Source organism: Halichoerus grypus, chromosome 3 (genome assembly GCF_964656455.1).
Source record: "Halichoerus grypus chromosome 3, mHalGry1.hap1.1, whole genome shotgun sequence".
Classification (NCBI taxonomy): domain Eukaryota; kingdom Metazoa; phylum Chordata; class Mammalia; order Carnivora; family Phocidae; genus Halichoerus; species Halichoerus grypus.
This window is the reverse complement of record NC_135714.1, coordinates 58,101,796-58,127,573: the sequence shown is the minus strand read 5'-3', so window position 1 is coordinate 58,127,573 and position 25,778 is coordinate 58,101,796. Positions and strand designations below refer to the sequence as shown.

The 25,778-nt window shown below is 37.9% G+C and overlaps 1 protein-coding gene across 1 annotated transcript; it reads right to left on the bottom strand.

Annotated features, from left to right (window-relative positions):
* Positions 1 to 2,427: 2,427 nt before the first annotated feature.
* On the bottom strand, positions 2,428 to 22,795 carry AFP (alpha fetoprotein). The gene is made up of 15 exons (XM_036078037.2): positions 22,711 to 22,795; positions 21,659 to 21,710; positions 20,601 to 20,733; positions 18,153 to 18,364; positions 16,900 to 17,032; positions 15,896 to 15,993; positions 13,555 to 13,684; positions 11,424 to 11,638; positions 9,695 to 9,827; positions 9,082 to 9,179; positions 8,344 to 8,482; positions 5,728 to 5,951; positions 4,454 to 4,586; positions 3,119 to 3,173; positions 2,428 to 2,558 (listed from the first exon to the last, which is right to left on the bottom strand). The coding sequence occupies exons 1-14, from the start codon at positions 22,793 to 22,795 to the stop codon at positions 3,129 to 3,131; spliced, it is 1,830 nt and encodes a 609-aa protein (XP_035933930.1). The 3' UTR covers positions 2,428 to 2,558; positions 3,119 to 3,128.
* Positions 22,796 to 25,778: the final 2,983 nt, after the last annotated feature.

Here is a 25,778-nt window from a genome sequence, read left to right as displayed (position 1 = left end):
CAATGGAAAAGGGGAAAGAGAAGAGGACAAAAAGGTATCATCATGTAGGGTCAGTGGACAGACTTTTCATTTTACTCTGAGTGAGATGGGAAACATTAGAGGTTTTAAGCGGAAAAGTGGTATAATGTACTTAGGTGTAAAGGATCATTTCAATTACCATGTTGAGACCAGAGCTGGGGGTTGGTCAAGGGTACTTGAGGGGAGACCAATTAGGAAGATATTGCAAGAATCCATGTGTGGTATTATTGTGACTGGTACTAAGGGTATGGAGAAAGAGTCAAATTCCAGATATACTCTGAAGGTAGAACCAACAGGCTTTGCTCATAGGTTGAATGTAGGGGTGATATGGAAAAAGAAATCATAGATGACTCTAAGACTTCTGGCTGGAGCAAAAAGAAGGATGGACAAGACAAAGGGAGACACAAGTTTGGGACAGGATGGAGTCCAGTTTGGAATGTGTTATGTTTGAGTTGTCTCTGCATTATCAACATGAAGATGTCAGGGAGAAAGTGACACAGGAGCCTGGAAAGAAAGGAAGAAATCCAGGGTGGAGATAAAAATATGTGTTGTCAACCTCTAGATGGTATTAATACACTAAGTCTAGATGAGATCGCCTAGGGAGCGAGTTTAGATTCAGGAAGAGTTGCTCTGGGACACTCCAACATTTATAGGTCAAAGAGTTGCAGAAAATGCAGTGAAGACCGAGGAGACACAGCCAATAAGATTGGAAGAAAATGCAGATGCCAAGTAGGTGAATGTTTCAAGGAGAAAGGAGTGATCAAATGTGTCAAATTGTGCTGCGAGAAATCAGGTAAGGACTGAGAATTGACCACTGCATTTTGCAGCATGGAAATCATCGTAACCTTTACTATGCACTTTTCTACTTTATGGTTTACCCAACTTGTTTTTCCAAAGAAGTAGAAATGCTCTAAAATTTCCAGTTTACTCTTGTGTTTGTGATACTTTGTCCTCGTGTTTCCAATCATTTTCTTTCTTTATATATGTCAGTGAAATGTCATTTGGCTCATAAATTTTCCTAACAGTTTTATCTTCATTGAACTTTCCTCTTAATAATAAAAAAAATTTTTCCTGTTTAAAGCTTTTATACTGAATTCTACCTTGCCTTATTGTGATCTCTGAGTTAATACCTTTTAGAACTACACCAAAATCAGACAAGGTCCACAGATGTGACAATAGAACTGAAAGAAGAATATCAAGTACTAAGCAATTGAGTTAGATCTGAAAGCTCATTTTGTTGGTCTGGAGCAATTGTTTTCTCCTGGAGCAGAGGCCAAAGCATGAATGTAATTTTTAGATTTCTATTTAGAACTAAAAGGATAAACAGCCTCCCTATTGATGGGCTAATCTTTTTGTACCACTTGCTGACCTTGCCCCTCTTCTTCCCCCCCCCCGCCCCCGCACATACTCCCCATCCTCCATATCTCATGAGTTATCTTCCTAAAAACTAACCATGGTCACTCTTCTCTGCTTAGATATCACTTTGATCCCTGTTACTTATAAGATATTGTCCAAACCCTTTGGAATAAAACTTATGAGAATCTTCTCAATCCTACAGTTTATGTATCTTGCTTCATCTTCTAGATCTATATCCTTCCTACCCACCTAGTACTGCCCTAAAACAATTTATTGTGTTTTGTCATAGGCTATGTTTTCCTCTCTAATGAATTGGACTTCTCCTTTACGTGAACTGACGAATGCCCACTCATCTTCCAAGGTTCTTCTTAAAAGTCTGTCTCTTTCAGTGTGAACCTTTCCCCAGGCAGAGCTGGCCTCATCTACCCACTGATTTGCTCCACAATTTGTTGCTACCTCTATGGTGACCATAATCTCATTGCATTGCTATTAGTTGCTTTCTTCTCTACTGGAGCACCTGGAGGACAGTGACCACACCCAGAACGGGAACTTGTACCCAGTGAGTGCTCAATAAACACTTGTGAACTAAGAAAAGTCAATGGCTAAATATATTAATATTTAATCAAAACAACTACAATAAACCCTTACTTATATTTTAAAATGTCTGTGAATAAAGAACTGAACAAGATGGAGAAAAAAAGATGTTAAATTTTGAGTAGTATCATTCTTGATGGATCCCATAAAAGCATAATAATTTCTTTTTTCATCTCCAGTGTATCTGTTCGAATATATAAGTGGTCATTTAATGAGCAAAGTGCCCTGGCATCACAGTGCTTAACTTGAACATCTTTTTAGTGCACCAAGGCATCTAGTCTTTAGGGTTGTAAATCCATCCTTGAGTGGCTTTAATCTCCTATAACAACCAAGACCCAATGTTTTTTTATCAGAATCTGCTTCAGACAATGGTATACATAACTATTTTTAAAGGTCATCTATAAACTTTCATAAAGAAGCAGGCTAGGTAAAAAGGAAAAAATTGGAGATACTTTATTTATATGATAGAGAAATCTCACATTAAAGTCTTCATCATTTCATTAATTCACAAAAAGCACTATCTCAGTTACAATTAAAGGAAAAGATTCACACCAAACCATAAAGACTTATTTTGTCTTCTTTTCTTCCCCCTGTAATAAGAACAAAAATATACTAAGTACCGATTCAGTGAATGGGTGCAGAAGGTAACTGGTTCTATTATTTTACATCAGGGAAATACTAAGTAGAAGGGAAGGTCTTCTGATGGCATTTGCTGAAACCTTAGAAATAACCTAAAAAGAAATAACCTAAGAGAATTTTGAGGTTGTTGAGTCACTGATTTACCATGGTGGACACAACTTTGTTCCAGTGTTTTTAAAATAAACTTTCTGCTGCATTGCATTTATTTTTTAAGAAAAGAATTTAATGGGGGCATCTGGGTGGCTCAGTTGGTTAAGCGTCTGCCTTCGGCTCAGGTCATGATCCCAGCGTCCTGGGATTGAGCCCCGCATCGGGCTCCCTGCTCTGCGGGGAGCCTGCTTCTCCCTCTCCCACTCCCCCTGCTTGTGTTCCCTCTCTCTATGTCAAGTGAATAAAAATAAAATCTTAAGAAAAGAAAGAATTTAATGGTAGGTCTCAGGACATATTTCACTATGGATCAGTACTTTGGGAGAATGATCATTATATTTATCCTTGTCTGAATTTTTGTTACCTGAAGTAATTTAAACTCCCAAAGCAGCACGAGTCTTTGCAATCAGTTTTGGACCCTGAAAAATATAAACAAATAAGAATCAGCCGACGAAGACATGGATGACTGTGTCAGTTACACAGTGAACTCTCCACTATCTAGGGGTGAATTCAAGTACATCTCTGATGCCAACAAGCTGGGACAATGGAAGTCAGAGAAAAAAAAATCCACTCACCCCTACAGTATAGATAGTGTGTTCTTCCTATGCCAATCTCCAGATTGTGACCAATCGTCACCACACCCCTCACCTCCCTCCACATGTCAGTCATAGCAACTGGAAGGTTTGCAGAGAAAGTATAACCACTGTGTGCTAATGGTCTCTATATCTAAATGAATGTCTTCTCTCATCAAGGGACATTTTTCTTTTTGTAGCATATATATCAGAAATGGTTTGCATCAAACCTATGTTATCAGTTTTGTTTTATCTGATTTGGTTATCGGTGTCCCACCCTCTTCTACTAAAAACACAGACATATACTGGTAAGTGTACACTTGACAAAAAGGCAGAATTACAGGATATCTTTCAAAATTATAATGATGCGTGGCGCCTGGGTGGCTCAGTCGGTTAAGCGTCTGCCTTCGGTTCGGGTCATGATCTCAGGGTCCTGGGATCGAGCCCCACATCGGGCTCCCTGTTCATGGGGAGCCTGCTTCTCCCTCTGCCACTCCCTTTGCTTGTGCTCTCTCTCTCTCTCTCAAATAAATAAATAAAATATTTTTTAAAATAAATAAATAAAATTATAATGATGCTATATTCAAATATATCTAGTAACATAAACTAAAGGCTTACTAAATGTAGCCAATTATAAATCCAGTTAAAATTGCTAAATAATAAGATTAAGATAATTCCTAATTACTAGTCTGTTGGAATACCAAGGTATGCTCCTAAATGAGTTTAAAAATATTTTTAATAAATATTCCCCCAATATCTTGTTTGCACAATTAATTTGCTATTAAATCCTCTTAATCCATTTAGCTGAATTGATCAGTCTTTAGGCCAGAAACTGTCTAAATTATCTTCAATTAATTACATATTCACTTTATAGTTTACTCTACCAGGAAATAAATCAAACTTACTAATTCTCTTAACATATTTGAAAATTATGCTTCTTCCTAATATTTAGTGAGAAAATTGGGATTATTTCTTAAATATCATAAAATCCCTTAATCTATTTCTAAATTAATTTAAATCTCTCTGGCATTATTTTCAAGTTATAGATTAGTGGAAAATTCTTTTCATTATGCATTACAGGAAATGCCCTCCCAAGGATTTCGAATGTGAAAATGAGCTGCACGTACCTCTTCCTCAAAGCAGGCTTCCTGCTCTTGGCCTTGGCAGCACTTTTCCAGTAGACCAGAGAAATCTGCAATGACAGCCTCAAGTTGTTCTTCTGTTATTTGTGGCTTTTGCTTCACAAGGTTAATGAGAAACCTATAATTTAAACAAAATAAAAGAGAAATCTGTTATGCAAAGGTATTTTTCTAAAGCCTTCCTAGTGGAGAATTTTTAGGGCCCTCTCAACCCTCTGCCCCCAAACCTTACTCCATCAACCCATCACCAGACTTACAACCCCTACTCTGTCCAATGCCTTCATCAGAAAGACTGAGGCTAGAAACAGACAGGTGTTCTACTGGTCTGGATTTGTGCAGATTATAGCTGAAACATGATTTTATAGTTCCACCGTGCTTACGTGTGGTAAGACACGGTCTTTTTCTTACTTACCTGGAATATCCTTTCCAGTTCTCCACTCTAGAGTACATCCTATCCATACTCAAAGGCCCAGATTTCCAAACTCCTGCCGTCCATAATTATCACACCCTTACCTGAGCACTGGCTCCACCAATCATCTGTGCTACTCAGTTAGCAACACTTTCATATGGGAATTGATGTTGACCGGGGAATAGGGAAGAAGACCTGTCAGAGGAGGCAGCATTCTTACTGTACCTCAGGACATGACACGGATTGTGACAACGGAAAAGGGAAGAACAGGTTTTCTGAAATGAAGGAAGACCATTTCCAAAGCAAGTGGCTATTAAAATGCATGGGAATTTGGAGAACATAAGTTCCATTGACTTGGATTACCATCACCCCATTACAGGATGCCTCATACAATGAAATGAAATGTGCATTCTATCTCATAACACCCATACTTCATGGTTGAATCAAATATTATGGTTATTCTCTTCAAAAAGTAAACAGTGTGAAAAAAGGTTCAATGGTGTTTTTCCAGTGTTTTGGAATGGAAATACCCAAACTTACTGCCAAGACATATCCCAATTCTCCAAAATAGATTGCCCACTTTCCCTCAGTCCCAACACATATCACAACAATAGTCACAATGGAGACTATTTTTACAAACAAAAAATCGTCTGCCCTTGTGAATTTTTCCAGACCTATGTTCCAAGGAGGCTGTGAAGACACTGAGACAAAACTATTTTAAAAGCCACTTTCAGTGCTTTGGGGCAATAATTTCTCCTAATGAGCCCAAGATTGTTGGGTGTGTAAGGCAGAAATCTCAACTACTATTTATTGTTGTTAGTCTTCTCCATGCTAACAAATGACAATTTCTTACTGTTGCTTCATTCTTTGCAGTGCTACACCCTGAGCTTGGCACAGATCCTTATGGAAGATGAACTTGTCAGAAGAGAAGGGTGAAGGGGTATATGTTTCATCCACCACTAAGCTGCTGAAACACGGCCTCCTGTTGGCGTATGAAGAAGTGCAGCACTGACCAACACCAGGGTTTACAGGAGTCTCCTCGTGCCTGATGCATAATTGTCCAATAATAAGGTCAGCCTGGTTAGGAGAATGAGAAAGAAGACAGCAAAGCAACTCAACATTAGCCACTAAGTTGATTCAGGTTTCCAGAGAATCGTTGCGATTTTTGATGCCCAGTAATTTATAAATATTACAGAAAAATTTGCTACCTGTGTAGGGTCATGTGTTGCCACATTGCAGATTCTTTTTTACCCATTTGTTTGGGATAAACCTCACCATTTAGTGGCAGATTTTCCATAGGTAATGTTGAAGATAGTCCTTTCAGCTAGTTCTGTCAGCTATTTGAAATACACTTCCACTTACACACCTACTTCCAAAGGGGAAAAAATTATCTGCCCTGACCTAGGAAATCAATACATGGCTTAAATTTCTTACGTATACCTAGCTGAGCTTTCTATTTTATTTTGCAGATCCAGAGAATCGCTTTCTGAAGGTAAGAATAGCACAAGCCTAACGCATTCATATACATACATACATGCACACATGCATGCATACAGCTAATATATAATCCTAATTGAAAAGAAGTAAGGCTGGGGCACTGGGTGGTTCAGTCGGTTACGTGTCTGACTCTTGATTTCGGCTCAGGTTATGACCTTAGAATCTGGGATCAGCCCATCTGCGGCTCTGTGCTCAGCTCAGAGTCTGCTGGAGATTCTCTCTCCCTCTGCGCCTCCCCACCCCCTAAAATAAATAAATAAACCTTAAAAATAAAGAAGAAAAGAAAGAAGGCCAAAATGTGTGTGTGGGGGAGGTGTCTTTTAAGGCTCTCCTAATGTAGAATCCTCCTACCTTCCACATGTCAGAGATATTTCTTAAACACCTAGCAATAACTTGTAATAAGGGTCAACATGTTTTGTGTGTATATTGTGTATCAGGCCAGTGCTGAATGAGTTACAAGGATTACCTCATTTAAGACAGTGTGGGTGGTAACAATTCTTATTCCCAAATGTCAGATGAAAAAGCTGAAGCCTAGAGAAATAACTCGCTTTCCAGAGTGACGCTACTAACAAGTGGTGAAAGTGGGATGAGGACGTGGGCAGGAGGCTTCCAGAACCTACACTTCTGATCTGTTATGAAGTCCTGTGTCCCTGCAGCCTCTCAATGCGTGGAATTCAATAAATGATGAAGATGATTCTGAATCACAGGAATCCTTTCACTCCTAACTTTTGGTGGAAAATTCCAAGACACGATGACTAGCTAGCAAATAAGTCCTCAGTATCAGAAAAAGGAAAAAGAGGATAAGGGCAACAATAAATGTACAACTTTGTTCACAATTGTGATTTTAAGGGAAAAAATAATGAAAGAAAATTCAGACTATAATCTTACGTGTGATGCTAGTGACATTAGAAAATAAAGATGACTGGCATTACTAACTAGAAAGTCATGTTATTATTCAGAAGGACTTACCCTGCTCTATACTCTTTGCCTTGTTAAAGGGGGAAAATGTCCCTAATATAATAAGATTATACTACAAAAGGTAAATACGTAAGTATGGCTGAAAATAAAATGACTAATTTTCATCTCTCAGAAGTGAAGCTTTCTATTTTTTTAACTCAATGCACATTTTTTTCACTGCATCCATTAGACCAAAGCAGTGCTCATGGGTGCACAATGGCGTAACTCAGATACATGGGTGAACTAGATGCAGGGGGATAATAGCAGCAGTGGAGGTGTGTGAGACAAGCAAGGAAATTCTGAAGAAGGTATGGCCTTGGGTGCTGGAGCTTGGGCTCCGGGAAGAGGTGCATATACATTCAAATATCAGCCCCATCATTTCCTACCTGGGAGACATTGGTCCTAACATAACTTCTTTGAGCTTCATTTTCTCTATCTATAAAATGAAGATGATAATGGGGCATTTCAAAAGGGAGTAGTATAATCGTTCAATGAGAGAATACATTTTTTAAAAGAAGTGCAGTGTGGGTCTTTAGAATAATCCTGAAGAATTGCTATGTTGTTATTAGGGTGAAGTGATGGTCTCCATGTTGGTTTAGGAAAGGTGGCTGGTGAGAAGCAGGGCCTCAAGGTGTAGGGGAGTTTGAAGTCCAGTAGGCTCACTCCTTGGTTTTCTTTTTCTTCTTCTTTTTAACAATAAAGTATATAGTGAACAAAAAGAAGAAATCTTGAATTGAACGACTTGTTGGTTGTTATATCTTTCCCGTCCATAAATCTTGCTCAGACAGTGCTGGATACCCCGGCCCCACTCCCACCAGCCATTCTAGAAGGACAGGCGGCCTAGCCACATGCCAACTTTTCTGAGCTGAGTTCATGCCCTCTCCAACTGTAACGAGTTGAACAAGCCTGGTAAAGCCATCTCCACAGTGGTTTTTACCATTTGCCCTAGGTGGGAATCATGAGACTATTTCAAGCCACACGGGGCAGAAACAATGGGACTAAACAAAACACTCACCGCTCCCTCGCCACAGGCCAACTGTTTGTCCTCACTGAGTTGGCAACAAGTAGCTGCTGCGGTTGCCATCTTCCTGGTGAAGGCCATCAGCTCAGGTGGGGTCAGCTGAGGGGCCTTCTTTGTGTACGCAACAAGGAACCTGGAAGAAACATTTTTCACCAAATCCTGAGTCATTTGTGAGTTTTGGGACTCCTCACTCCTCAAAGACCCTCTTTTGGTATCAGAAGCCATGAGGTCAGCTCATTTGCTTTATCCACACGGCACTGGGACCACCTTTCGAGATGCATTTACTCTAACAACCACCCCCGTACTTCTATTCTATCAACATATCACAATGGGAAAACAAACGCTGGATGATAGGCTGACTTCTATTCCCAACCTCAAAGCTTCACTGATTGTAATTTTGATCTATTCCATGTTTTGACGATGACAGACTGCAACAGAATAAATAGCTTTTCTGCAAAAATCTGCACAATTTGGGGAACCCAAAGCCAGTACCAAAGATCAGACCTTCACAAATCATTCTTCCTCCTCCCTAAAGAGGGAAATGGGGATCCCCACCTTCTCCCAAGGGAAACTGGGTGATCAGATTACACCGATTTCCGATCTGAAATAGGGGCTGAAATTAGAGTAGTGTTGGGTGACTAATTTAGGTTGCTATTTCCCCTCACCATTTCATCATTTTAAATCACTAAAAATACTGTTAAAAAAACATACGCAAAAAAACAAAAAACATACGCATTTTGTAAGTAATATTCTCCTAGCTTCTGGAAGAGGCCACAGCTTCGTTTTGCCAATGCTTGGCTTTCTTGGATGTATTTCTCTAATTCTTCTTCCTGAAAATACAAGCATTATTACATACTTTTTTCTCTCCCTGAACACAAAACTTTGTAAAAATTGATCAATAATATGTTATTCTATTATGACACCAATCTTAGAAAAAACAATTTTAGAGGTTTTTTAATACTAAGGATAATAAAGTGTGAATTGTGAGAATTAAAACAAATGGACTTTGGGGAGATTAAAATTTTATGAATCACACAGAATTCAATCTTTGGATAAAGGACTACAGTTCTTTCTGTATAAATTCCTGCTTTTCTGGAACTGTTCAACAATGAATATTATTTTTATTCTGTGTGTCAAGGAACTTTTGGTTAACATTTTTACTTCTAAAGTAGGCCACTAGTTGTTGACTACTAGTTAATAACTACTTAATGTCTAGATGACTACTCCATAGATATAACTCGTTAGCTACTAGTTAATAACTAGATGCTCTCAAAAAAAACCAGTATTTTTAATGGGTAATATCCATGCAGGTTTTCAGACTGTCCCTAAAGCTAGAGCAAATTACCCCTTTATCCTGGCATTCAAGACGGTTTTCAGACTGGGAGCACTTCTCCAATAACTCCTGGTATCCTTTAGCGACTCTTAGAACAACTGGGACAGCAAGTTTCGTATGTCTTCTCGAATATTCATAAGTAAATCTGGAATATGTGTGAAAAAATATCATGTTATTGGAATTAAGAGACAATATATACCTGGGTTATATGGCATGTAGAAGTTAAAATTCAAATACATAAACCTGGAAATCAAATTATGACTTGAACTATATGCATGGTAAAACTAATACAAATAACAATCCCTCCAACTGTTTTAAATGGTGTTTTGTTTTCTTCTGCACTCTTCACCTGGGTTTTTCAATTATGAGCTTCACAGTCATTCATTCAACAAATGTTTTTCCAGTGCCGACTCTATGCAAGCATTTCTCTAAGCAGTAAGGATTCAATAATGTATAAGATAAAATGCCTGACTTCTCAAAAGCATACATTATTGAATAAATAAAGCATACAGAATTGAATAAGCAAGAAATAGGTCATCAAATTCAGGTGGTGATAATCAGTGAAGAGAAGATACAACAGAAGGGGAAAAGTGACTCCTGATTGACAGCATTGGTTAAGAAATGTCTCTTTGGACTGCTCTTTTGGAACAGAACCTGGGTGAAGGAAGCTACATAAAGATCTGGGGGAAGACCATTCTCAGCTGAGAAGATTTCTACTGCAAAGAACCTTTCTAAGTGAAGAACTGTTTCTGTTAAGCAATTAGCGTTGGATGTGTGGGTGGGTGAATTTAAAGATAATTCTTGGATTTACTAACTGTATTTCCAAGTTATAGAAGTAAGTCATATTTAGTTCTGCCACCAATAAATTGTCAATGCAGGTTTTTTCAATCTGGACTTTGTTCTTGTGTGCGTAATTTTATTTAGCAAATGATGTGTGAATGTCCAATCTGAAAGCAACGATAAAGTGATATCCTTAGGGAATATTAAAAAGAAAATCGGGCCATTATTTTCATTCTTACATTAGAACCAGACTCTTAAATGTATAAAGACTCTTGGAGATCATTAGGCATAATATCCTAAGAGTTGCAAAAATCTCTCCTCTGATGGTGTCCATAGGACACTGTACAATAACGGGCAATGTATTAACTTGACTGCTTGCTTCCCTTAAAGGCAAATAGAATGAGAACATGTGCTATCAATTATGTCGATACAATTAACTACTATACTGCAAGTGACTCAACATATGTTTTGATTTTCTTACAAAAATAAAACGTACATTAAATAAATAGCAAATAAACTGTTCTAATAAAAGCCCTTCTATCTACCATTATCTATTGAGTTATACTTTGGGAGAAAGTTCTTAAAACATGCACAATGAAAAAGCACGTTCTTAACCATGAGCCCTTCTTATCACAAAATACTCGGATCTTATTTGGAAGCTCAGTGGTGGTCTTTATATGAGTAAGCCATACAAAGATGACAATGCTTCTGATCCCAGAGAAATTGATACAAAATAAAATATAACTTCAGTTAATATAGTGAAAGTCCCATCAGTGTAAGATAGATCCCATTTCCTTATTCCCTACTCACCTGCTTAATATATTTTGACTCTACATTCTAGTATCACCCTCACATGCTGAGCTCAAAAACCATAGCTATCATTCCCCATGTCAGCCACACAAAGCTGTCAGCTACATCCTAATCTTTACTTATGTGAACATACATTTACCGAGTGTGTTACCTTGCCATGAAAAGATCTTTTTCCCTTGAAGAAAATTGGTTGAAATCTCTTTCTCCTAAAAACCTATTTAGATTTGGAGATAAGCCTTCAGGTTTGTCATCATTTTCTGCATGAATTATGCATTGACCCAGTTCAAGTATGGGCAATTTGCAGCATTCTGCTATTTTGCTTGACAGAATATCTTGTTGAGAACATATGTAAGACATAATTTTTTCCTGTAATAGGAAAAATGAAGTATAAGTTTTAAAGGTTTATTCTTTAATGCGGGACCTCAGGGCCAATTCTAGGAAGGAAGGGAGGGAGGGAGGATTGAAGGGTGGGAGGAAGGGTAGAAGGGAGAAAAGGGGGGGGAGCAAAGAACTAAGGAAGGAATAGAAAGAAGGCATTTTACTTTGTCTCCCATTTTAGTGCTTTCTCCCTAGTCTGCCTTTCCTCACTCCTTTTCACCTACCCCTGTTTGTTCAATTCTTCCTTTCATAGCTGTCAACTAAAACCTATTTTATTGTATTGGGAAGATTTTTAAAACAAGAGAGAAATATACGCTCCAAGCCAAATGACATGCACATTGGTATATATCTTTCTATTACTACTGAAATTTGCTACTGGACCTTTGCTGTTGACGTCCTAATACGGAGAGCAAACTTTCTGCTCCATTGTTAACAGAACAATCTGCAGTGACCCACTGTGACCTCCAGAGGGCAGGCTATAGATAATGAAATGGCAGCTCATCTAAGTGGCCAGAATGAAGCCGAGCTTACATATTCCCGTCACGGGACCAAAAATGCTATGCATTCTCAATAGGGACAATTAGAAAGCATTATTCAGCCATTAAAATCAATTTACATACCATACTGAAATTAATTTTGCCATTTTAAAGGAAAAGGGTGATTATGAGCTCCAAAAATGGAAAAATAATTTTTTAAGTGCCTATAGAAATTAGTAAAATTGTCAATTAAAACCAAGAAAACTAACTTCAAAAAAAAAAACAAAACAAAATAGTTCTTATTATGGTGCCTACTATGCAGGTAAAAACTTTTAAAAGGAAAAATAGGTGAAATCGGAAATCTGTCTTTGGGAATCTTCCCGGGCTCCTCGCACCAGGATCTCTGCCCGTGCTCAGAGACCGTGCCGCCCAGGCCTCTTCCAGCCTCAGCTTCCGGCTGCCTTCCAGGACTCTTTCAGCCAAACTGCGGAGGGACCGGCTGAAATAAGCATTTTATCCTCACGTTCGATCTTTTGGAAACCATGTTCAAGCCCAGATTTTCGAGCCATTTGAATATCTAAGAGCAAAAATTTTAAACCTTCTTGGAGAAGAAGGTGTCTCACCAGGGACTGGAGAGGGAGTAATTTGGGGATAGACGGGCCTCTGGTACAGTATCAAAGAAGCCTAAGGTTGGCCCAAAAGAGACCAATGCCACGCTGCTTAAATGGTGACCAACTATGGCATGCTTGAGGATTCTGTGTTGGGGGTTTTGGGGTTTTGGTTTTTAATTCTCCTAGAGCCCAATATCCACACCTCTCTTTGGCGCGGTTAGCTTTGTACCTTGTAGAACAGTTTCTTGTGTTATTTTTGTTGTTTCTTGTGCTATTTTGCTGTATTCATATAATAGATATCTCTATATGATAGAGCCCCTTCTGTGTGCCAGGCATCCTGCTGTCAGCCTTTGGAGATTAACAGTAAACAGAAGACAGTCCCCGAGCGTCTCATCTCTATCAGACTATAAATTCCCTGAGCTTAGCTTGTGCCTTCATAACAAGTGTCCTTCACAGTGTCTAGCACACAGAAAGTATTCGATATATATTTGTCAAATGAAATAATAAATGGATGGAAAAACAAATTTGTTAAAAGAGTCTGTCCCTCCCCCACCAAGATACTATGTGGAATTTACAATCTCCTTCAGAAGAAAGAATGAATGAACGGGGCACTAGTCTCATGAGAGGAGAACATCTCTTAAGTGAAAGGTAGGATCAACAGAAGATGGTTTCAGTTTCACTATCAAGAAGTCTGTGACTTTCCTCAGCCAACTAGTTACCCTACCCTGTGACCAACTCAAACAGCCTTCTCCCATTTAGAATGAGAGCAAAAGAAAGAGAAGTTAGTGGAATTATGTCAGGAGGCAAGACTCTTTACCCCATCCTGCAGACATTCCAGCACATTTCCTCTACAACATTCCTCATGTATGTGGGCCACATCCAGGACCAGTTTCTGAATTTCAGTAAAATTAGCTTTGGAAAACTTCTGACTCAGTTTTGTAACCGTTCTAAAGGAGGGAAAGAAATAGAAGTCAATCCTGGTTATCTACCAACATTAAATAATACTTAGAGTATTAGTGTAGTTGCTGCTCCAAAGAGAAAGAACTGAATGAAGTGTTCCTGCTGTCCCAAAAGAAAAGGAAAAGCATTCTAAGTCCAGTATGTTCCAGCCCAATCTTTCAACGCAGTGGCTTTCTAAATTGACCTGTCCCCACAAGTAGTTTGGACATGATTTATTTGTCTTTGACAGCTTTCCTGTGAATTGGGATGAAATCTGTCTTTTCGCTGCTCATCTATGATGCTGGGTGTTTGGAATCACCTTAGTGAGTGGGCAGGAAAAAATTAAAAGGACACACAATTAAGAAAGAGAAAATTCCATGAGAATAACAATCATTTTTTACTTGGGAGAAAAAAACACTTGTGGGACTACAGGAAGGGGTGTCTATGTGCAAATCAACGAAGTGAGACAAGAGAGTAGAGCAGACTAAACATCCAGACGTGTCAGCACGCCAAGCCACATAGTGTGTGGCCCAAAAGGGAAGTAAGAAGGAAAAAGTCGTGTGACTTCTACATATTTCCTTAAATTTTAAGAGATGTCTAGATGAAGGCTCTACTCCCTAGAGCAACTGGTGGTGTTGCTGCTTCTGATAAGGGTAGATTTTCTTTATGAATGTATAACATTTAAGTGTAATCACTTATGGATAGTAAATGATAAATACAGTCATTATAATAATATTTTAATTCATATTTTGTTAGTAATTCATGAGTCAATCTATGTTTCCAGTAGAGTTGGAAGGTAGTTAAAGCAACATCTGACCTATTCCAAGAAAAATTTCAGGCAGTCTTGGAACTAACTCCATAACTACAAACCTTATCCTAGATCTCCACTGTGTATAGTATGTTTAAATGTGTAATTTACCAAGCAAACAAATAAATAAACTGTGAATGCATGGACTTAATAGTCTTCCATTAGCATCTCAGATACTTTCCTCGACTAGAAACGTCTCATCATAAAAGTTGAAGAGCACTTCAAACCAGTGACGTAGTTTCAAATTTTCTAGTAGCCACATCAAAAGGTAAAAAAGAAACAGTTAAATCCATCTTAATAATATTTGTTGATCCCAATATATCAAAAATAATACCATTTCAACATATGATTTCCTTCTTCTGTGGAAGCTAAAAAATAAAACAAATGAGTAGCCCAACAGAAAACAGAATCAGACCTCTAAACACAGAGAACAAACTGATGGTTGCCAGAGGAAAGGGGTATGAGCATGAACCTGAGCAACATGGGGGAAGGCGAGTGGGAGATACAGGCTTCCACTTAGGGAATGAATAAGTCATGGGAATAAAAGGCACAGTAGAGGATAGTCAACGATAGTGTAACAGTGTTGTGTGGTGACAGATGGTAGCTACATTTGTGGTGAGCACAGCGTAAGGTAGAGAGAAGTTGAATCACTACGTTGTGCACCTGACACTAATGTAACTTTGTGTGTCAACTACAGGCGAATTAAAAAATTCTTTAAAGAAGTTATTTCAATATGCAATTAACATAAAAACCTATTAAGAAGATATTACACGTTCTCTTTTTCATACTAAGTCTGTAAAATCTAGTATGTCTTTTCCACCTGGAGCACAGTTCCTCATTCACATCAGGCAGATTTCAAACGCTCAGGAGCTGCACGGGGCTAGCGGCAGCCATGCCGTGTAGCGCAGCCTTCAACCATTGGTAAGTCTGATTTTTACATCTGATGTCCAAGTCTCAGCTGTCAGGAGACAGACAATTCAAGATCACTGACCTAGCAGACAGTAAGGAAAATAAATCCTGATCAAGACCTAGAAAACTGGGCTCTGCTGACTCGCAGTGTGGTCCTGCATAAATGGCTTTCATCTCTCTGGGTCTCAGTTTATTCACATGTAAAAATGAAGAGGTTGAGCTAGATGATTAACTGTCTGGGGGTTTTTTGTATTCCTCTTTATCCTAACAACAAAGATAGAATATGAGACAGAGGTAAATTAAGTAGGCTTTAAAAAGTGTTAAGCAGCAGACTATCAGTTAGCTTCCTTCCAATCCTGGGATTTCATGATCCTAATCGCATCAGCTCTCATCAAAGGAACCTTCATTCTTTACAACAGTGACAATGAGAAAAATGAGCTCAAACGGCAAAATGGTAGTTTTGCAGATCTCACCTTCTTCCCTAGATACAGCTTAAACTTACATGGCTCGGAAGGTTCGGGGTCCAAAATTTTTCATTACTGCACATATATGTTGATTTAACAAACTGCTGTCTCTTAATTCTTTTATAATCAATGCTGTCTAGATACAGAAGAAACAAGTTGTCAGGAAAGGATGTATTTTCCTTTACAGGCGCTAATATTTAGAAAAACAACCAATACAGGTAAAACATCAAACCATAAAAAATTTTACTAAAATTATAGATGTGATACATTTGTACAGAACTTTATCCATTCTTTCTTTCTTTTAGATTAGTTTATATACATCGAAGCCAGACAGATTTATTTAAAATACCTCAAAACAAGAACGTTATAACTTTCTTACTTGGGATAATGAGTAAACAACTGTACTTTTAAACAAATTGAAACCTGATAATTTCTTAAACGTTTGCTTTATCACAAAAAAAGATTGTCACAGCCTGTTCTGGGAATAGTCACAGTTCTTAGGAAGTTTTTCTTGTAGGACTTCTGGTGGCAAGTGATTACTTGTGGATGTTATTCTAGCTCTCCAAACCTAAGAAAGCTACTCACTTCTCTAAACCGAAGTTTCCTTTTGTTAGATAATGATGTTTACACCTCAAATTTGTTCTAAGGACCAAAAGAAATAATGAGCTTAAAGTGTTTGTTTTCTTTTTCTCCTCTCTCTCCTTCTGTACCTCCTTTTCTCCTCCTGCTCCTTCTACCCCATCTTCTTTCACCTCTTAGTCCCCTCTCTTTCGCTTATGTTATCACCCATACCCTGTCTTCTTTCATCTCCCCCCCCCCAATCTCCCGTCCTTAGTCTTATAATAATTATTGACCAAAGGAATGAATACAAAGCAGCAAGTCTGGCTGTTTTAGCCCAAAGAATATCAGACTGCTGAAATATGCTCAATTCTGAACATGGTATTCTGCATGCAAAGCATATTTCCATTTTTAACTTTGTTTGGTTTTAATGAGTCATAGTTAGATTAAAGTATTAGTTCAGATATCTATACAAATAGAATACCTTTGTTTGGAAGCATTCAACTGCATTTTCAGCTTTGCAGCAATGTGGAATTATTTTGCTATAGTGGGCAGCCAAAGAAAGAATCGTGGGTGCATACAGAAAAGGGTGCCTTCTTGCTATCTCATAGATGTACCTATGAAATGAAAAGGACCTGTAAGATTTGCAAACATATAAAAATAGGACTACTACTAGAACTGGACTCTGGAATTTGCTTAAAGAGTCAGAAAACAGCCACATTTTTTTCCACATGCTGAGAAAAATTTTACTTACTAGAGATCCCCAGGGCGAGAAACAACCTGACCACCAATACCATATTTTATTATGAGAACCAAATAGGCAGAAATGCTGAATATGATTCTTATCAAGGTGTCCTTTTCAATAAGCACATTCAGACATGCTTGGGGAGTCAGTAAATCCAGACCTCCACTAAGTAAGACAGGAAGGTGGAGTTGTTTTTTTTTTTTTCTTCATCAGTACAGAATGGAATCATCCTCCTTGACAGTCTCCATAGCAGAGATGGTCTAAGGGCAGGCTCTCTATTTCTCTGGCTCAGGCGTGCAAGAGAGCAGCATGCAAGACAGACGTGATGGAGAGTCAGATATAGGACTCCCCAATGGAGAACATGAGTTCAAGTCCCTGCTTGGGAATGTACAAGCACTGTGCCCTCAGCCCGCAGTGTGAATTATCTTAACCTTCTAAACCTCAGTTTCCTCATCTGCAAAATGGGAGGAAGAATGACAGGAAAAAGGACAATAGACTTCAAAGGCAGGTCATGAGCATTAACCCAAGCAGACGTGCAAGAACACATGGTCCTACAACATCCTAAGTGCTCGGTAATTGCTAGCCTTAAACCTTCCTGGAGCTCTAAAATTTTTTTATTTCCAGGCATTTTGGTGAACATGAAACACCAAATATTTGACTCCAGAAGGAATCACTTTGCGTGGTACTAAAATATTCTTAGGCAAGCTAAAATGGAAAGATTAAAAGGGGGGGGGAATGTACATCTCAAGAGACTAAGGGAAAAACTGGTGGGTCTGGTGTGTGGTCTGTACCACATCTACCACTCATGCTGTGGAAACAGAGTTGCACTCAAAATGGCTCACCTAATTTCCCAGGGCAGGACCTCAGCAGGTGCAACATTATTGCCACTTCTCCACATTTTAGAGTATATCCCTAAATTGCAGTAATACTAGATTCTGCTTGATACTGCTCTCCTACGGGAGTTTTAATTTACCTTTAAATTGGATCTTTACCTGTTCATGAACATATCCCTGTTTTCTTCATATGCTTTACAACTGGTGACAGGTTCTGGAACTTGGAAGGGTGGGATCGATGCTGGAGCAGCCTTTTTGTGTGCTAGTAAACAGTTATGTCTTTCCTCTTCACTTTGGCTGCAGCAATCTGAAAGTCCGTACTTTTCAGAAATTTCCTTCTCATGGCAAATTTCTTCCAGAAAGATAGATAGCTATAAGAAAGATTTGGATTTTTTGATTGTTTGTTTGTATGTTTTTTAAATGTATTCATTTGAGAGAGAGAGTGGGCGAGTGAGAGAGAGAGAGCATGACTTGGGGGAGGAGCCTAGGGAGAAGAAAAAGCAGGCTCCCCACTGAGCAGGGAGCCCAAGCAGGCTCCATCAAAGGACCCTGGGATCATGACCTGAGCTGAAGGCAGACGCTTAACCCACTGAGCCACCCAGGCGCCCCAAGAAAGATTTGCTTTTAATGAAAGACAACTAAGTTTACTTTGAAATTCTGTAAAACACATGAGAAGTTTTCTAATATCCAAAATCAGAACTACAGATTAAAAAACAATTCCCTAGGGGCACCTGGGTGGCTCAGTCGTTAAGCGTCTGCCTTCGGCTCAGGTCATGATCCCAGGGTCCTGGGATCGAGCCCCGCATCGGGCTCCCTGCTCAGCGGGAAGCCTGCTTCTCCCTCTCCCACTCCCCCTGCTTGTGTTCCCTCTCTTGCTCTCTCTCTGTCAAATAAATAAATAAAATCTTAAAAAAAAAAAAAAAAAAAAAACAATTCCCTATACAAATCCCAATATATTTAATTTCAGCCTATGAGAGCTTTCTTTCATGCCTTTTTGGAAATGGAATTTTGGTTTCCAACCTTGAGAAATACACATGACTATTAGACAAAATTACTTTATCTTAAAAGGAAAAAGGCCAGGCAATATTTTATTTCCCCCCAAAAATATTTGAAATATTTTATTTTTCCCTTTTATATTATCAGCAGTTTGGCTCCATGATGTCTAGAAGCTATTTAAAAAATACATAAACCACTTTTTTTGTTGCCTTAATTTTACCAAAATCAGATGATGACACCAGTAGTCTAAAGAATGCCTCTGAGAAATACAGGCTTCATTTTTCTCAGGGAAGTTTTATTTAGCTTTTATAACTGCTAAAATTTAGGAAACCCTAGAAATTTTAAGTAAGACTTTCAAATCCCAATCCACATAAAAATCATGCCTTTTAGTTTACAATGATAAATCATCAACCTATAACATTATTGTGAACCTCGCATTGGACATAAAATTGCAATACAGAATGTATTTTGCTTCTTTTATATATGCTGTTAGATTAGCAAGACAAGCCAAAAATAAAGATGCCAAACAGGGAGTTTAATTAAATCATCAATTTCAGAGTTGGAAAATATTTTATATCTTTAAAAGGGCATCTCCTCTACAATATTCCAGATATAATAACTTTTGGCCATTCATCAATTCCACCATGACAGAAGATTCTTTGGGCCTTTCATTCCATAACTGGGTCACTCTAATCATTATAAAGTTCCTAGTGTTCTCCATTGAGATAAGATAAACAATAAATGATTTTTTGACCTTCTACATTAAGATATACTAAAAAAACTATTCATTGTTTAACTGAAATTCAAATTTAAGTGAGTTTCATAGTTGGTTATGGCTTGTTTGCTAATCCTGGCAATCCTCCGTACATGCTGTGTTCCTCACATTCACTATCGTGTAGAGTGCAGCAAAGCCGCTTAAGGTGGTACTTTTGGAGCCTGATGGCCTAGTTTAAATCCTGATTCTGGGCTCCCTTAAAAAAGTTACCTCTCTGTGCCTCAGCTTCCTCAACTGGAAGAATAGCATTTATTGTAAATATTTAATAAATTTATATTTGTAGGCAAAGCGGATATTCTACCAGTGAGCCCAGCAAGGGTCTCCTGGCTCGCTGGACATCCACCTGATTCATCAGTGCTATGCTCTAGGTCATAAAATATTTTTATTATCAATGGGTATGTAACACTCTCTAGAATAATGCCTGTCACATTGTGTGATTAATAAAAAGTACCTTCTATTACTATTATTATATCTATCTTAATGACAACCCTGAAATGGAAGCTATTATTATTCCTTATTTTATAGGTAAGGCAACTAAATCTCAGAGAAGTTAAGTAACATGTTCATGGTCACCCAGATACTCGAATTTCAGAACCTTAGCTCTTAGTCACCGTGCTTATATTGTCTCTTTACAACAGGCACCCACTCTTTTCCGCCCTCCTCAGCAATTCAGAGTTAACCCAGTTCCTCTTTCATGCAACAGCTCTTCAAATATTTAAATGTATTTCTCATGCCTTCCCTGTGTCTGCTCTTCTGCCTGCTAAACTTTGGTCAAATATCACAGTGGGATATTATTATTATTATTGTTATTATTGTTACTATCATCATTCACTCACCTGGTTTTCTAAACACTCTACAGGATGCACACTGCCAGTGGATTTTTCAATTACAGTCAGCGTATCTTTCACCATTTTGCTTACTTCTTTGTAAGTGGCTTCTTGAACAAACTGAGCAAAAAATATGGTAGCTCTGAAACAAAAATACATATGAATGCTTAAGGAACAGACATGTCAAACTGCTTTTGCTCAAGAGTAGTTTTTGTTTGTTTTGGTTTTCTGTTATGTGACCTGTTTAAGGGGTGACTTTTGCTAAAAATGTATGTGAAATTAGGTTCTAGTCATCCAGAAAGAAATGTCAGTCTTTTTGCCCCTCCCCCTAAAATATACATATATCTATTAAAAAATCAGAGTGGATTTCCCATAAGAGTGGTTCCTGCTTTTGTGGTCACCTACCCACTGCAGTGTAGCTATAACTGAGGGCGTCTATCTTCTATAGTTCCTTTTAAATTTAAGCAAAGAATTGGTCATTAAACCTCTACCTGTATTGACTCCCAGCGTGATCAAGATCTGATCCAAGACAGTGCTCATGGATTGACCCAAAGAATTGTTTTAACAGGTTTCTGGGTGCAAGTAGTAGCACTAACATACTACTTTAAATTCCTTATTAAAAACTTCAGGAGTGTGGAATGGACAGCACTCAAAAGAAAAACACTCTCTACAAACAACAGAAAGTAGAATGTTTTACTTCTATTATCTGCTACTAGGATTTACATAGCATTCAGAATAGAGCATATTGTAATATCAATCTATCAGTATTGATGTGGGAAATTCCTACCTTTATAGATGGTGGTCACCACTGATTTGATACTAATCTTGAGTTTCTAAAATCTGATTTGGTTTTTCCCATGGAGTTTCAAGGAATCTAGAGGTTAATATCTAAGGCATGGGCCAACAGTTCAACCTCTTCAATATCAATTTGATATCCAATAAAAGAAACGTCTTCAATTCGCTTTTGTACTTTCCAGAACTCATAGAGCTATCCAACTTCATTGAATTTCCCCACTAAAATTATCATTGCTTCATATTTGAAGTGCATTTATATGAGCAAAACTTACAGGTCAACTAAATTCATCTCTGCAGAACATTGGGAAGAATCCAAAATGGAAGCTGAAAAGCAAAATAAACTCCATGAGAAATGGCAACTGCACCAGGAAAATGGACATTGTTACACAGAAATGTTTGTGTTTAAGTTAGAACTATACAATTTTGGAACCATACAACTGAGAAGACATTAAGGAGCATCTCTCCAAATACCTTAATTTTGTATTTGAGAAAACTAGGAGACTAAGGAATAGCTAAGTTAACGAGAATAATTTATGGTAGAGCTAGCACTAAAATCCAATTGTTTGGTTTCCCCCTGTACTGCGACGTTCTAATTAGCTTGGAAATCAGAGGATTAAAAATACATTTCAGGGGCGCCTGGGTGGCTCAGTCGTTAAGCGTTTGCCTTTGGCTCAGGTCATGATCCCAGGGTCCTGGGATCGAGCCCCACATCGGGCTCCCTGCTCAGCGGGAAGCCTGCTTCTCCCTCTCCCACTCCCCCTGCTTGTGTTCCCTCTTTCACTGTGTCTCTCTCTGTCAAATAAATAAAATCTTTAAAACAAAAATACATTTCAGTCCTCCTTTTGAACATGATTACACCACAGTTCGCTTGCCAATTTATATCCCAGTCACACCGTTTCTTCTTTAGTCAAATAATGGTCCATTTTTCGGAAGTAAAGAACAAAGATGTTACTTATTTTACCAGTCTGAGGGGGTTTTGTAGGTAGAGGAACAGGATTATAGACACATATATAGAGCTAGATAGAGATATAATATAGATACACATATTTCAAAGTTAATATGTATACTAATTAAATAAATAATATACAAAACATTAATTCAATGTTAACTATATAAGCCATTCATAGATAATGTTAAGCACCCCATGATTTTGTAAACCTCTTGTAAAGTCACAAGTTTATCATTCATTTAAAGATATTCACCATTAAATATTTTTCCTCCGTGTGGAACAGTAAATATAAATAAATCAGGACAAATGAATAAATGCAAATTTAAGAACTTTGATATAGAGAAAAGACAAAAAAGAAAACACAAAATATCTTACCAATTCCATATGCATTTCTATGCATTGTTCTGGATTCAGAAAAATTTAGTAGGAAAATTAAAGAAATTGATACCACCCACTTCATGGTTGCTATTTTGTTGTTGGCAATGGTGGGGGGGGAGAATATTGAAAATCATGCTGTAATTCTTTTATACCTTTCTCAAGCAATGCCTGTTAATTAGTAATCTTTTGTTAGTGTATGGGGATATCTGTTACTTTATTTCCTTAGGTTGCAAATGGGACAACTTGTCGATAATTAACAGCACAGGGATTATTTGCATTTTATGTTCAAGGACACAGACTTCTTTTGGGAGGGGAAAAAAAAGGGGAAAAAACTTGCAAGTTCATCCCATTTTGCAAATATAACAAATACTCTTCTCAATCTACAGCATGTTTAAAGAAATCTTTTTTTCCTAAATTGCATAATAATTAATTCCTTTCAAATTAAAAAGTTAATGGAGCCATAAAGATAAAATCCCCAGGCTTCTTATGAAATTCAACTAAAGGCAATCATTCATTTTAAAAATATTAATTGAATGCTTATCATATGCCAGGCACTGGACACCATATTTGACCAACTCAGATTTCATTGAAGAATACATTGCTTGATTATTACATTGTTTAGCTCAAAAATCCTTTTCACCTGATTTTATGTCAATAAGGTCCATTTTTAAGTAATCTATACTGTGTATGGCTTAACAGAAAACTTTGAGCACACACTCTGGTGAACGAAGCCCTATAATAATTTTATTTGTTACAAAATAATTTTGCATGTATATTCAAACTGAAGTGGATCAGTTGCACTGTTCATTCAGCAACTCAAAATGATTATGTTAATACTAAGAAGAACTTACGAACACCTGCCTCACTCCAGGAGCGGTTCCCCTCCTATCTGCCCTGTCTGTCAGGAGCTCTCTATCTTAGCTGCACATTTAAATCACTAGAGGAACTTTTAAAATCCCCATTGCCTAGACTGCACCCCACACCAATTAAATCAGAACCTTTGGAGGTGAGACCTACACGTCAGTATTTTCTAAAACTTCACAGATTATTCACTCTTCCAAAGTTAAGATTAAAAAAAATAATGAACTACAGGTAAAAATAAATAATATGGTGCCTTCATTGAGTACAGTAATACACAGCCATCAAAATAATTTTGTGGAAGAATATTTAATGATATGGAAATAGGCTCATAGTATGTCGCTAAGTAAAAAACAGGGAAAAAGATATCAAATAATCCCATTTTTTGTAATTCTCCTGTCTTTGCCCCTGCTCCAAAAAAAAAAAAAAAAAAAAAAAACAGTGTAGAAGATCACAAAGTTTTAACACTGGGTTTCTCTAAATGGTAGAATTACAAGTGAATTTCTCTTCCTCACTCTTTTTCTCTTTCAAAACTTGTTCAATGAAAGGTTGATTATATAATTTAAAAATAAAGTTTAAAAAATTGAATGTATTTTAAAAAAAATAAATTATATTGCATAAGTCAGAGAAAGATGAATACCATATGATTTCTCTCATACACGGAATTTAAGAAACAAAACAAAAAGCAAAGGGAAAAGGAGAGAGAGAGGTAAACCAAAAAACTCTTAACTCTAGAGAGCAAACTGATAGTCACCATAGGGGAGGTGGGTGGGAGGCAGGAGATACAAAGATTTAGCATAGCAAGATAAGTTCTTCATTGCTGGTCAAGTAAAATTCCCATTTGTTTGATAATTTTTGTTTATTTTCTGCTACATGTGGCCCCCCCCTAGGTTTTGTCTCCTAAGGAACACGCTGACAGGCACAAACCTTGTTCCTTCCTCCGTAGTGAGAGGCATGGCTGACCTTGTCTGCCCATTTGAGTATGAGTGGGTCACCACTCTCCTACTATCCTGAAGAGGGCTCTTTACTCAAATATATGAAAGAAACAGCATTGATTATGAAGAACTGAACGCATTTTATGGAACAAACTGTAAACAATGTTGCTAGGCAGGGGCAAAATATCCCAAAGCCTTTCACAGTGCCTGGTCCATAATTCACCCTTAATAACATTTACTGAATGAATGCTGAATGTATTTGTTCAAAGACAGGAACTAAAGGTAGAGGATGAGAGTGCATCTGGCAAATCTCAGATTCTATAAGCTCTGATATCTTTGTGACTTGACAAACCATATTTCAAGTTTTATGCTAATGTGTGTATATATATTATATATATAATCTGATTATTATTATATTATTATCTGATATTATATATTATATATATATATAAAATCTGCAAGGCTGGACCATCTAATCTCATCCTTTCATCAAAATATTAGAGGGTCATATGCAAAATGCCTGGCAAGTAGTAGGCATTTACTAAACGTGGTTATTTCAATATAATAAATAGACACATAGCTACAAATAATAGGTGCACATCAAGCTGAGGCATATTCTGTCACCACTGACTCATCAGGACTGACAAGACTAAACCAGGACTAACAACTCACCATCAGTCCAGGTCCTATTTGAATCTTTCTTGTGATAATGAGCTGGTTTGGTGCCGTCCTTTGATCTCCTTCCACGTTCTCTCTTGCGGAGCAGGTCTTTGCTCTTCCCTGCCCTGTGATCAGAAAGGCAGTGCAGTGTCACCGTTAGACAAGCGAGCTCAGGCACCCGGTTTGAATTTTTGCCCTACCCCTTAGCCCAGCATGACTTCGAGTGAGTTATTTAATCCTTCTGAGCTTTATTTTCATCATCCATAAAATGAAGGTAGTGATAATGCCTCCTTCGTGACTGAATGATTAATTAATGAATGTAAATGGCTCAGAATAGGGTCTTGCCCCGAGTAGCACTTAATAAATGGAAGTTTTATGTATTCATTCAAAAGTTGAAGTCTGCATACCAGACACTGTTCTTTGATGGGAATAATCAGCAAAACCTCTCAGTGGGGAGTAAAGGGCAAGGACTGTTTCTGTTAGCCTGTTCCTTAGGAGATGAAACCTAGGGTGGCCATGGGGAACAGAAAATGAACGGAAACCATCAAATGAATGGGAAGTTTACTTGACAAGTAACAGGCGCCATCACCGCTGTCACTGAACTACACCTAA

Bases quoted from the DNA above. Each gene is read 5' to 3' on its own strand.
- AFP (XM_036078037.2), bottom strand. From the start codon at position 22,795: ATGAAGTGGGTGGTATCAATTTCTTTAATTTTCCTACTAAATTTTTCT. The intron at 13,685-15,895 runs GTAAGTTTAAGC...TCCCTCCTTTAG, and splicing joins CCCCGAACCTTCCGAGCCAT to AACGGTTACAAAACTGAGTC. The intron at 5,952-8,343 runs GTGAGTGTTTTG...TCTCCTAACCAG, and splicing joins TGGCCTGTGGCGAGGGAGCG to GCTGACCTTATTATTGGACA.